Source organism: Corapipo altera, unplaced genomic scaffold (genome assembly GCF_003945725.1).
Source record: "Corapipo altera isolate COAL_440 unplaced genomic scaffold, ASM394572v1 103, whole genome shotgun sequence".
In the NCBI taxonomy this organism is placed as follows: Eukaryota; Metazoa; Chordata; class Aves; order Passeriformes; family Pipridae; genus Corapipo; species Corapipo altera.
Genome location: NW_020884993.1, coordinates 1,020,047 through 1,032,831, shown reverse-complemented (window position 1 = coordinate 1,032,831; position 12,785 = coordinate 1,020,047). Strand labels below are relative to the sequence as shown.

At 50.9% G+C, this 12,785-nt stretch overlaps 1 protein-coding gene across 1 annotated transcript in view; it reads left to right on the top strand.

Moving 5' to 3' along the window:
• MAP2K4 (mitogen-activated protein kinase kinase 4) overlaps positions 1–6,280 on the top strand; it is a 49,625-nt gene extending 43,345 nt beyond the window's left edge. Inside the window, exons 8-11 of the mRNA XM_027666475.1 lie at positions 169–246; positions 1,226–1,374; positions 4,681–4,726; positions 5,331–6,280. Coding sequence (XP_027522276.1) covers positions 169–246; positions 1,226–1,374; positions 4,681–4,726; positions 5,331–5,444 — 387 coding nt within the window. The 3' untranslated portion in view covers positions 5,445–6,280. The remainder of the gene's footprint in view (positions 1–168; positions 247–1,225; positions 1,375–4,680; positions 4,727–5,330) is intronic.
• The last annotated feature ends 6,505 nt before the right edge of the window (positions 6,281–12,785 follow it).

Genomic DNA, 12,785 nt, shown 5'->3' with positions numbered 1-12,785 from the left:
ACATTTCTCTGCTGGGGTTGAAGGTCTGTCCTGGCCAAAAGTTTGCCTCTGGAGCTGTGCCAGGCTCTGCCTTGGTGGGACAGACTCAGAGTTTCTGATAAGTTTGCAGATACTTCTCGTTGCTTCCTGTATGGCACAGTGCTTGACTGAACCTTCTTCCCGTTTCAGCCGGAAAGGATAGATCCCAGTGCCTCCAGGCAAGGCTACGACGTCCGCTCAGATGTCTGGAGCTTGGGGATTACATTGGTAAGTGGGGGGTTTGACCCCTTTCCTGCTGGGGAGCCTTGGTGCCCTTTGCAGTGGGATGGTATCACACATGGGAAGCCCAGCCCAGCTCCAAGCCCAACACAACATGTTTGCATGTTGTGATTGAAATGGGCACTTCCTGGCTCAGGAACAATCTAAATCCCATCCAAGCAGATGGTTGTCCTGAACCCCTGCAGATACCTTTGGCTGCAGCTGTGTTTTGCAGAGAGCAAGATGTGAGCAGGGAAGAGGTGTTGGATCGTAAATGAGTTTTGTGTTCAAAGTGTGAGCTGAGGAGGGATGGTGAGTGTGGTGGTGCAGGGCAGAACACCCAGCCTGTGGGAATAAGCCTCTGACAGCCCTGGCAGCTGCTGTACTTCGGCTGCACAGAGACTTTGGTTAATCCTGGATTCTGGTATTCTGATTCCTCACTGGCTTAACCACAGCACCGCAAGATGCACGCACTGATGCAGTGAGAAACTTTTACCTTCTCCAGGTGGTGAAGCGGAAGAGAAAGCAGCAGCAATAACTTATGAACTAGTAGCTTCTGTCTTCCCCACTGATATTTTAAAATGCTCATTTCCATTGTCCTGTGAGGAGCAAGGAGTTGGACTTGGTGATCCATGTGAGTCCTCTCCAGTTTAATATATCTTATGATTGTATGATTCTCATTATCCATTTTCTCTGGTAGTTGTTAGGATGCTTGGAAGATTTTACTCTCCTACACTGGTTTGTTGTACAGTCAGTGGCAGATGTGGAGGCATGGCCTGGCCAGGCTAAATCTGGCCGTGCTCTTCACACAGGCAGCATTTACTGCTGGGTGAAACCTTCCCTCCTCTTAGAACCATATAGGGAATAGGATGAAGAATCTCATCTCAGCCTTCCTTTTGAGGGGTTCATTGTCCTTGCAGACATTCTGTTGCCCTGACTGAACTTACCTCACGTAAACCTGCCTGGTGCTGTTGCTGTCTCCCTGCAGTATGAGCTGGCCACGGGGCGGTTCCCTTACCCCAAGTGGAACAGTGTGTTTGACCAGTTGACACAAGTAGTGAAAGGAGACCCACCACAGCTGAGCAACTCAGAGGAAAGGGAGTTCTCCCCCAGTTTCATCAACTTCGTCAACTTGTGGTAAGTGTGTCCTGCTGAAAGCACTTGGGCTTGTTTTGTCACTGCTGGGTATTTGACAAGGGTCATGTGCCCAGGACCTCCTGGTTTTTTTTCATGTTCCTGCACCAGCATGAGGGTAAGGACCTCTCACACTTCAGTGGTTTGTAGGTGATGGGGAACTTGTCCAGATGGCAGCTGAAGGGCAGACATTGGAAACTGCTCTTTAGGGAAGGGGTGAGGAGAAAACCTCTGAGTGGCTGTGCTAGGGAGAGGCATGGTAAGACCCATGGTAGGAGGTTTGTGTGAGCAGGTAGGGGCCTAGCATGTGCATTCTGTTCCTTGTTGTCACAGAGCCTTGGGACAGACCTGCTGTTTGCTCTTTCTTTTGCAGTTTGAAGCCAGAGAGACTGGGCAGCGTTGTCCCGTGATCGGGCAAAGAGGATCTGTACTGTCCTGCCTTTGCCTGGCAAGGCTGGGAGCCTTCCTGCCCACTTCTTGGGGTGGGCTCAGCACAGTGACTGCCAGGACCTGTGGCTGTGGCTTGCTGGGTTGTTGGCTTCATGCCTTGTGTGAATTGAATGTTGAGATCAAGACTGGAGATGGTTTTCTGCAGGCAGGGCCTCTGCAGCCCTGTGTGGAGGATCTGTGGTGCTGCTAAGGGGAGCTTGGGGAGTCTCCCCACCTGCCAGAGCTGTGGGGTCCTGCTCAGGGTAAGGGCTGATTGGGAATTTTCTGGTGAAGCATTTTTCTATCTAAATGAGAAAGGTGGTCAATATAATTTTGTTAACCAAAGCACAGGTGAGATCCATCAGTGTGACCTGCATTTGTCTTCTGGGACCTTCTACCTTGAGCAGACCAGGTGATGGACATCCCCAGCACAGGGGTGGCCACCTCAAAGCTCTGTGACACAGGAAGGCTCAGCACTAGACAATGTCAACTGTCAAGAGGTTTTGGTTCAGAACTTTTCATCCTCTGGAGATGATTTTTGGGTTTGGATTGTAGTCTAGTTCAGAATTACAAATTTTTAAGGAGGCCAGCCCCCTGTGAGGAAGGCCTGGTTATTGTTTTGGGGATGCAGAAAATCAAGCATCAAGATGGTTTGTTGCTCAGAAGTTTCTATTTTTCAGTCAAAACTGAAACTGCAACTGTAGCATTTGCTTAGAAAGGTCAGAATTGCTTTCCCCGTGTACAGAACAATGTGTGTTTCCACATAGTTCTCCATGGAGATGTCATATCATCAGACTTTGCAAAGCCAGGAACTTGCTGTGGTGCCCTGTGAGTTTGGCTCCAAATCATCCAGCAGAGGAGCCTGTGCAGCATCTCAATTAAACAACCATGTCTTTGGCCGCAGAACCATGGAATGGTTTGGGTTGGAAGGGGCCTTAAAGGCCACCCCATTCCAAGTGCCTGCCGTGGGCAGGGACACCTTCCACCAGACCAGGCTGCTCCAAGCCCCGTCCAACCTGGCCTTGAACACTTCCAGGGATGGGGCAGCCACAGCTTCTCTGGGCAACCTGTGCCAGGGCTCTACCAGCCTCACAGCCAAGAATTTCTTCCTAATAAACTAATAAAACTACCATCCCCCTTGTCCTGTCACTTCCTGCCCTTGTACAAAGTCCCTCTCCAGCCTTGCTGTAGGTCTCCTTTAGACCCTGGAGGGGGGCTCTATGGTCTCCTCAGAGCCTTTTGTTCTCCAGGCTTATCAGGTCAGTTTGTATTTCCACCTCCTTTCCCCTTCCTAGGGCCGCTACTCTGGATCGGACACAGCACACAGAGCCCGGGGCAGATTTCAGCCTGATTCTGGGTTTTGTTTAACCTGGTTTTGTAAATAATCTGACTTCTGCCTGGAGTATTTATGGGGTCTTCATAGCAACACTGCAATAAATATTTCTCGAAATAACCTTTAGTTCGGTGCGAACAGTGAGCTGTGGGGTTACTAAGCTGGCAGGTCAGGTTCCCAAAGGCTGTGTGGCGGGTGATGGCATAAACATCCCACAGATGCGCATCTAAGAGTCTTCTGGGTTTGTGCATTCAAGAGTCAGGAAAAATGTCGAAAGAGAGTCCTGCAGTATCACTGCTAGGATAGATCAGTGAGGAAGGGATATTGTCATAGAATCACAGAATGGATTTGGTTGGAAGAGATCTTAAAGCTCACCTGGTTTCACCGCCTGCCACAGGCAGGGACCCCTTCCACTGGACCAGGTTGCTCCAAGCCCCGTCCAACCTGGGCTTGAACACTCCCAGGGATGGGGCTTCTCGGGGCAAGAAACATTTATTGAACATTTCAGTGTTAAAGAGTTCCTGATATTTCTTTCAGCACTGTGAATGCCTAGGTGGAACATTTTTCCCCTTCAGCCCAACTTTTTTAATTAGAGGCTTGTCTGGAGTCCCACTCCTGGAACTGCTTCCTACAGCAGTTCAATTTTCTGCTCTGAAGTCTCCAGTCTGTGCTTGGCTTCAGCAGCTATGGAGCCCTGAGCTCCTGAGGATCAGGATCCTTGGAACCAGAGTTCCAAGTAGTGTGTGGCTCCTGGTGCTGCCAGTGGCCACCCCAGGCAAGCAGCTTCACATTGAGCTGGGAAAGGAATGAGGGATTTCTCAGAGTGCTTTAGGAAAGGGTGTGTGTACATTTCAGAGCAAAGCTCGGTCTGTGAGCTCAAGTCTTGCTTTGTTGCCTTACAGGTATTGCAGGAGCAGATTGGAGCCCCCAGAGAGCCTTGATGGGGTCAGGCAGGGAATTGCTCTGGGGTGGCAGAAGCTTGGAGACAGCTGTGTGGAACCAGTCACCGGGTTTGTGCCCCCTCTGCCCCACAGGCTCTGTGGGCAGGGCAGTGCTGGTGACCCTCAGCTGCTCCATGGGGTGGAGGCCACACTGTGGTGGTGCTGGAGATGGAGAACGGCCCAGCCAGAGCTCCTGGGGATGGAAATGCAGCTGTTGGGAATTAGAGTGACTCCCTTTGTTTGGGAAAGGTGCCATATCCACCCATTCTCTTCTCAGTGGTGCAGCTCTGGCTTCTGGGGCAGGGGCTGTGGTGTCAGTGTCACCCAGTCCATCCCCTCTCTCCACCATGTCCCCTGGGACAGGACTTTGGTGGCCTTTGGTGCCACTCACTGTCCCCTGCCCACACAGCTGGGATGGCTGTGAGGGAGGGAGGCAGCTCCTGTGGTCACTCACAGTGCAAGGATTGATTTTCCAGGAAACCACAGGCAGTGAGTCCCCCTGGACAGCAGTGGGCTCAGCATCATGTCCTGTAAAAATCTGTATTTGATGTCTGTAACATTTTCCCCCATCCCACCTTCTCCTAATTCTCTTTCTGCTTTCTTTAGCCTTACAAAGGACGAGTCCAAAAGGCCAAAGTACAAAGAGCTTCTGGTGAGTGCACGGTGTATCTGAGCTGGGGTGGCTCTGCAGTCACACAGCGGGGCTGGGACACACGTCCCCTCCTCGGGTCATCCTGGCAGGGTGTTCAGCTCCAGGGCTGGAGGAGGAGCACCACCTCCATGCCACTGCCATGGGTGTCTGTCCAGCAAGGCGAGAGATCAGCAGGGGAAGGTGCCCTGTGGCATCAGATCAGGGTCCCTGCAGGACTGTGAAAGGGGTTTGCCTGGTGTCCCGGCCCAGGGCCACCCTGACATTACAAACCAGCTACTCTGAGCTGGGTCTGGCCAAGTGTGGCCTCCTGGGCAGAGCTGACAGTCAGGGTTCAGGAGAGCAGGGCTTGAGTTTGACTTCCACAAGCCACTCCCTGTCTCTCCTATCAGCTTGTGACACTCTAGAGTCCTGTCCTACCTCCATTAACCTCTCACATTAAAGACAGATTCCCAATGTGGAAAAGCCACAGACCAAGCTGTGTCCTGTGGCCACCACTAAGCCCTTGTGTTCTTGCACCAGGCAAAATCACCTGCTCAGCTTTTATCTGGGGAGCCAGCATGTGGCAGGAGGGCGACTTGTAACCTTGTTTTTTATCTGATTTCAGAAACATCCCTTCATCCTGATGTATGAGGAACGCACAGTGGATGTTGCATGCTATGTTTGTAAAATCCTGGATCAAATGCCAGCAACTCCCAGCTCTCCAATGTACGTGGATTGATATTGCTGCTACATCAAACTCTAGAAAAAGGGCTGAGGGAAACAAGCTGTAAAGAATTTTCATCACATATTGCAGTGTTTTTAATGCTCGCCCAGACACCATGTGCAATAATATTGGTGTTATTTCCATCCTGTCTGTATACTGTTGTCACATATAAAGTGCATCCCTGTAATACCTGATCACACAGTGTTAGTGTTGGTCACAGAGAGACCTCATCTTGCTCTTTTGTGGACATATTCATGAAATGTGGAAATAAGTACATTTATTTGTTGACCGTGATTGGATAGCACCTAAAATTAATTTCTAGACTCAAAACTTGGAGAACTTCTCAGCAGCTACTGGAAAGATTTTTCTCTCAAACTCTTCCAATTGTTGTTTCAAGTAATAATAAAAAGCAAACAAACAAAAGTTAGGCGTTGTCTGTCTGAACATTAAGAGACTTTGCCTGGCGGGAGAAGAACTTGCTTAACCAACGAGATGCTTTGCCTTCTGGAGCTGGGAAGGCAAAGGAGAATTTTATTCTTCACAAAGTGCAATAGATTTACTGCTATGAAATTCTGTTGCTTTACAGTCGCAGTGTACTTTCTGGGGACAGTGTGCTCAGCTGAACTTCCTGTTAAAGAGAGATCATGTTAAATATAGTGAATATGTCTTTACCAAAAATATGTTGCATTGAAAGAGGCTAACATTAAGCTATTGAGATGGGACATAATGTATTCTTCCTCCTTTTACCAAGCCAGCCACTCTTCACTCTTAACTAGGTGTCCTGTAAATTGTTACCTGGTAAGATAAGACCTTTGACCTGAAGAATTATTAAACTACTTGATTGAATTTAACCTGCTTGTGACCTGGTTTATAGTGCTCACCACCCTCTGGCTTTTCTTTGCCTTTGCCCAGTTCTGTCCACAGAGGCTGCAACTGCTTTAGTGTGCTGTGAGTTCTGGCCAGTGTTTGTTGTGTTCCTTCTGTCCCCAGCCCTGGTGCTCTCCCAGCCCAGTGTCCCTCCTGAGTCCAAACCTCAGCTCTTCTGTCTCGCCACTGCTGGCAGGATGGACGGGTGTCCTGGGCTGCCATGGGCTCTGTGCCCATCACACTCTGCTGACCTTGCTGGAGACTGTTCACCACCTTCTGGATACTGAACCTCTTTTGTGACCCTCCATAACTCCTGTTGCTGCACCCTGGAATGAACCTCCCTGAGACTGGTGGATGCAGAAGGAGATGAGAGAGTGTCTAATGCCTTGAGGATTCTTAACTGGCCCAGCAAGGCCAGGCAAGCTGTCATCTTCTGGCCCATTCCTCAGTGAAGCAGCACATCAGGCTTTATTCTGTTGGTTTTAATTGACGTATTTTTCAAAGATTAATTTTTCCTGAAAACTTCTCCAAACATTGCAGTTTTCAGGTTGAGTAGCACACCAGGGATAAAATGGAAGCTACAAGTCTCTCTGCTTTCCATTTTGGGCTGTCTGGTTTAGGCACTTGGTAGGACTTCACCAGTGTTGGAGCAACCTCTTGTGAGAGCTCTGCAGCCAACATGGACCCAGGCTGCCATGGGAGTGAAGGCACTGTGGTGCTGGCAGGACCCCAAGGAAGGGCTTCAAACCAAAGCTACTGAGTGCAAACCAGGCTGGTGTGGGAGCACCGAAGACCAGCCCATCCCAGCTGGGAAAGGAGAGCCAGGTCATGCTCCTGGGACAGCTGGTGTTCCTGCACCACGGAGGTGACATCTCACAGCACTGCATGTCTCCCACTGGCACCGAGGCCAGTGTGAGCCCTGGGGATCCCTTAGTCCTGCCCTTCCTGGACTCTGTTCCTCTGAGGCTGCTTCTCAGGCAAGGTAGTCACCAAAGTCTTCCCAAAACAGATGAGGCAGAGCTTTCTGGAGTAACTGGTCATTCCTGGCAGCTCTGGTGCATCCCACGGAAGGATCAGTTGAACACGTACATGGAGTGTGTGAAGTGATTCTGCCCTCAACCCAGAGCTTTTCTCAGGCAACTCCCTATGGAGCTGTGATTCCAGCCTTCAGCACCCTCTAATGGGACCATGGACCCTCTGTGTCCCATGGGGCAAGGGCAGCCACACGTGCACAGGCTCTGTCTGCCTCCACTGTGCATCTCCCCAGTGACAGGGAGCCCAGAAACCTTTCAGAAGGCCAGCACACCCAGAACACAAGCACCTGCCTTGCTCTGCCCTTTTGGGAGGGCTTGGGCCCGTGCTCTGGTGCTGACCCGTCTCAAGCAGCAGGACCAGTTTGCTGGGAATGGAAAAGAAAAGCTCTGATCTGCCAGTGACAGTCAGGGCTGAGGTACTGTGGCCTGGGTGACCATACAGGACAGGTTTAGCCTATTCAACATAGATTAATACCATTTATTAAGGGTGCACAATTGATTGCAATGTATCTTTATTAAAAAAAAAAAAAGAAAAAAGGTGTATAGTGTTCAGAAGCTGTGAAAATAGTGTAAGAACTGTACATTGTGAATTCTGGTTATTTTTTTCTTGTACCATAGAAAAAATGTATAAAAGAATATCAAAAAGCTGATGTGCAGGGATGTTGCCTTATTGTCTGTAAAATGAAGCTCAGGAACATAACTGCTTCAAAGAGCTTCCCAATATTTTATCTGGTATCCTGGTTTGACTTCCTCCTCTATTTAAGCTATTATACATGGATCAGAGTGTTTATGTACTAATTCTATCCTTTTGCCTGCAGGTCGGTTGTAATAAAACTAAGATGCAACTGTGACCTTGGTATTTTCATTTTATGAGGTCAGACATGAATGGGAAGGTTCACTAAGAGCTGTGGAATACCTGCCTTCAGAGTCTGTCCTCCAGGTGGAGGAGGGAAGCAGCCTTCGAATCTGGTTGAGCTAAATAAAAGAAGTATAGGGAGCCCTGGATATATTCTGTCTCTCTGGAAGACTGCTGGGCCCTCTGTGTGATGTGGGTGCCTGTCAGGTGGGCACTCGGAGGTTCTGGAGTTTCTCAGGACCTGTAAGGAGGGCAGGTGGCTGTGCCCATGCCCCAGGAAAAGGGCAGCCAATACTCCCAGCCTTGCAGGCTGATTCAGTTTTGCAAGAGCAGCCAAGGTCTGCAGAACTCAGATATCTCAGAACCCCAGGTAATTCCTACTGCCTGGTGCTGGGATGTGTCTCTCCTGCCTGGAAGCTATGGAGGGCTTGGAGTCTGCCCTGTCAAGTGGAGCCCAGGAGCTCCACTTGACAGGGAAAGAAGAGTGTCAGGGTAGAGGGCCCAGCCACGAGTGCCTGCTCTGCTCCACCTGGATGGATGGGATGGTCCCAGGAGTGCCCAGCTCGGAGAGGGGAGAGCCAGAGCATCCTGCAGGGATCACTGGTCATGCCACAGCTCAGGATCAGGAGTACTTGGGAATGGGTGGATCGCCTGGCATCAGCCCTTGCAGTGTCTCATCACTTGGAGGGTGACAGTTGTGTCAAGAGAAAGGAAGGCAGGTCATGGTGCTGAAGAAAGTCTTACTGTAAAGAGATACACAGTCGGAAAGGTTCACGTGGCTGCAGTCCGTCAGTTTGCCTAAATTCCGTGTTTGCACCACACCAAGCCCTTTTCTGGAACTTCTTGTTGCCAGCACAATACTTTGGAGAATTTTGGATCACCTGCTATCCTCACACTTCAGTCAGAATCCAAGATCGCTCATTTGGTGAAGGCAGAAGACAAAGTCTGAGCACACACCAGGGAGGGTCCTTCCCTGCTGGGCAGCCACTGGAGAACCCAGATCCTCATCTTACAGTTCCATGGATTGGGGCTGCTCTGGGACTTTGTTCCTTTGGCACTGCCACCTGCCTTTGCATCCTGGGATTTGCCCTGAGGAAGCTGTCACAGCTGAAGGAGCTGACAGAAGCTGGTGGCTGCACATGAGTCCACCTGCCCATCCCTGCACAGGGTGTTCCTGTGCTCTGCAGGAGGGAGAGGATCCCTCTCAGCTCTGTTCCCCTGTGACTGACATACAGGAGGGAACATATTTGCAGACATTTCAGTTCCTCTCCACTGCTTCTTGTTGAACTCATGTTCCATTTTTCCTCTGGACTCTTCTCTTGCCCATCTGTCCTTCACTCCATTGCTGAGGATCCCATTGTCACAGTGTCACTGCTGAGGTGGTACAGAAAACCTCCCACCATGTCCCAGATGTCCCCGTTGTCTTCAACAGGATCCACGTCTGCACAGTGCCACTGTTACTGCTCCTGAGAGCCCTTGGACAGTTCCAACCTTCCTTGCTTGAGTGACATATGATGGGATTCTTCCTGTGGGCACCACAGTCCACACAGCCCCTCCCTCTGTTTTCCATACTCGGTGCCAAGGCTGAGGAGCCAGTGTTTGGACCAGCCTTCCAGAAGACTTGGAGCCACTGGTTGCTCAGTGGCCCAGACTGGCACCTCACACCAGTTCCTCACACCTTTGTGCCCACTGGCCTGGCTGAGGTGCTTCTCAGACCTTCACCAAGCATCAGATAACATCCAAAAGAGCACACTGTGCTCTGTTACGGTTATTGTGTGTCTGGGGAGCTCCAAGACCAGCTTTGAGGTTTGGATGAGCTCAAACCTGCCTGGACCCAAGCAGGGTGAATGCAGATGTGCTGGTGTCCTGTCAGGAGCACTTTGAATTGCATAGGCTGTATTCCCACTAATATTCTGGCATGGCTTCCCCTGATCTTCATCCCAACCCTGAGTCTCCTTTGGTGGCCAGGTGAGTATAAATGAAGGGTTCAGGCCTGTATTACAGAGGGCTCCCCTGTGCTGGCACTGCTGGGGCACTTCCAGTGCTGTGTCCAGTTCTGGGCTCCTTGTGATGAAAAGGACATTGAGGGGCCGGAGCGTGGCCAGAGAAGGGAACGAAGCTGGGGAAGGGTCTGGAGCACAATTCTGATGAGGAGCTGCTGGGAGGGCTCAACCTGGAGAAAAGGAGGCTCAGGGGGGACTCTCTCACTCTCTGCAAGTCCCTGACAGGAGGGAGGAGCCGGGGGGGGGCGGGGTGGGGGGTGGGGGGAGGGTCGGGCTCTGCTCCCAGGGAACGAGGAAAATGGCCTCAGGCTGTGCCAGGAGAGGGTCAGGTTGGACATCAGGAGGAATTTCTTCCTGGAAAGAGTGGTCAGGCATTGGCAGGGGCTGTCCAGGGAGGTTTGGAATCCCCACCCCTGGAGGTGTCCAAGGAAGGCCTGGCCGTGGCACTCAGTGCTCTGGGCTGGGGGACAGGGTGGGCACAGGGTGAACTCGATGGGCTGGGAGGGCTTTTCCAACCTCAAGGATTGTGGGATTCTGTTAATACCACAGGTTCTGCTTTTCAACACAACTCCATTTTCTCTTTGACTCCTGATAGAATTCACATGTGTGGCCATTGCTTTGAGCATAGTAAGGGTTTAGGGAAAGGAAGGGCTGCTCTGAGGAATAAGAAAACAGCTACCGAAATTTTTTCTTTAATGTTTAAAGCTGTGCAAAGCGCTTGGAGGAGAGGATGAAGCACAAACTCCCTCTCCTGGAGAAACAGAGCACCGTTGTACTGGAAATAGAACAGCAGGGCTGCTCTGTGGGGCACCTGCCATACAGCCTTTGTCTTTGCAAAAATCCCAGATGGAAAGGCTGGACAGGCCTTACCATCAGGAGAATGTGGCATGTCCAGACAGCAAATCCCTGCTCATCTGCAGCAGCAGAGCTGAGTGCAGGGCTGTCACTCCACAGGTGTAGCTGTGTCAACAGTCCCAAAAGCACAGGCAGGCAGGCTCTGGAGGGCTGGAAGGGGTTGGTATGTGCAGGAAGGAGCTGCTCACACCTGAGGAGTGCTGGCTGGCAAGGCTGTGTGTGGTAAAGTCTGTGATATCTGTGGGGCTGTCTGTGCCTGTGCCTGTGCCTGTGGGTGCAGACACCAGAGCTACACTGAAAACCATCAGAGACAGTGCTTTGTATGAGCCCAGCACCACGTTGGACACCAGACACCTGCTCTGGCTCCCTGGCAGTCACGCCCTGTTGTCCTGACCAAAGCACTTCTGCTCTGTACCTCCTTTTCCTAGACTTGGCCCGTACTCAACATAAGTCAGTTCTCACAGATAGAAAGTCAAGAGGAAAATGAGGGCCAGCAAAATTCAGATACCTCAATTCCCTCTGTGCCTCCAGGAAAAAATTTACTTTGCTATCTGACCATGCAGGCAGTTCTGTGCCTTGGCCAGACAGGAGAGAGCAGCTTGTTGGGTGGAGGTGGAAGCAGCCAATGTGGCAGTGCAGGTCATGTTCAATCAGATTATTTGAGAAGAGGGGGAGATCCCGCCTGAGCTTCCAAGGAAAACAGGTTTCTCACCAGGTTCAGAATGGACTAGCAACCCCCCTACTACAGCACCCTGACAGCTCCGTGATGGACTGATTCCAGGTGATCCATCTTGAGAGGCTGTTGCAGTTTTCTGAGAAGAAAGAACTTCATCATACGGCCCTGCAGACATTGTCAGAACCAGTTGATGAGCCCTCCAGTTTGTGAGCATCCCCTCGGGAGGAAGCTGCAGACCCTGGTGAGGTCTCCCCTCAGTCTCCTCCAGGCTGAACAAGCCCAGCTCCCTCAGCCAATCCTTGTATGGCTTCCCCTCAAGACCCTTCATGCTGGTGAATGGTGGGATGTTGTGGCTCAACCCTGTGCATAATGTAGCTCACAGCTGATCTCCTGGTTCCCTGCACCAGCATCCTGCGTTTCTTTCTTTTTCCCTCTGCACCCAGGCTTGAGCTGGAAAAGTAGGAGGGAACTAAGTAAGAAAGGAGGACAGAAGGATTCAGATCCTGGAACTGCACATCAGAGTGACTTCCTGAAGACATTTGAACCTCATCCCAATTTCAAGGGGTTGGTGGAAACCACCTTGAAATCCAGCCAGTTCCTGCTTCCTGAAGAAATGTCAGTGCAACTGAAGCCACCTTTTTGGTGAGATCACAGCACCAACGTGTGACCTGAATGTCAGAACATTTCCAGAGAGGGGGCAGAGCCATCTGGCAGGTGCTAACTGAAGGTGGCACCGGGGAGGGGTTATTTGGGTAGGAGAGATTTGGGTGTCCCTGGAGAACGTTATCCCCAGGTGAACAGCAGAGAAGATGCTCCTGGGCCTCCTCTGGGGTCCTCTGCTGCTGCTGCCTTGGAGCCCAGTAAATGCATTGCTGCTGCTGCTGCTGCTTTGGTATAAATTTTTCAACTAATAACCAGTAGTACTGAGTAGTTCTGCTGTGTATAAATATCCTCTATGCAGCTGGAGTGGAATGGGCTTTGGAGGACAGGACATGACAGCAGAGGCTGCAGGAACAGGCACAAGGTTCTTGAGGCTACAAACACCTCAGCAGTGGTCACTGGTCG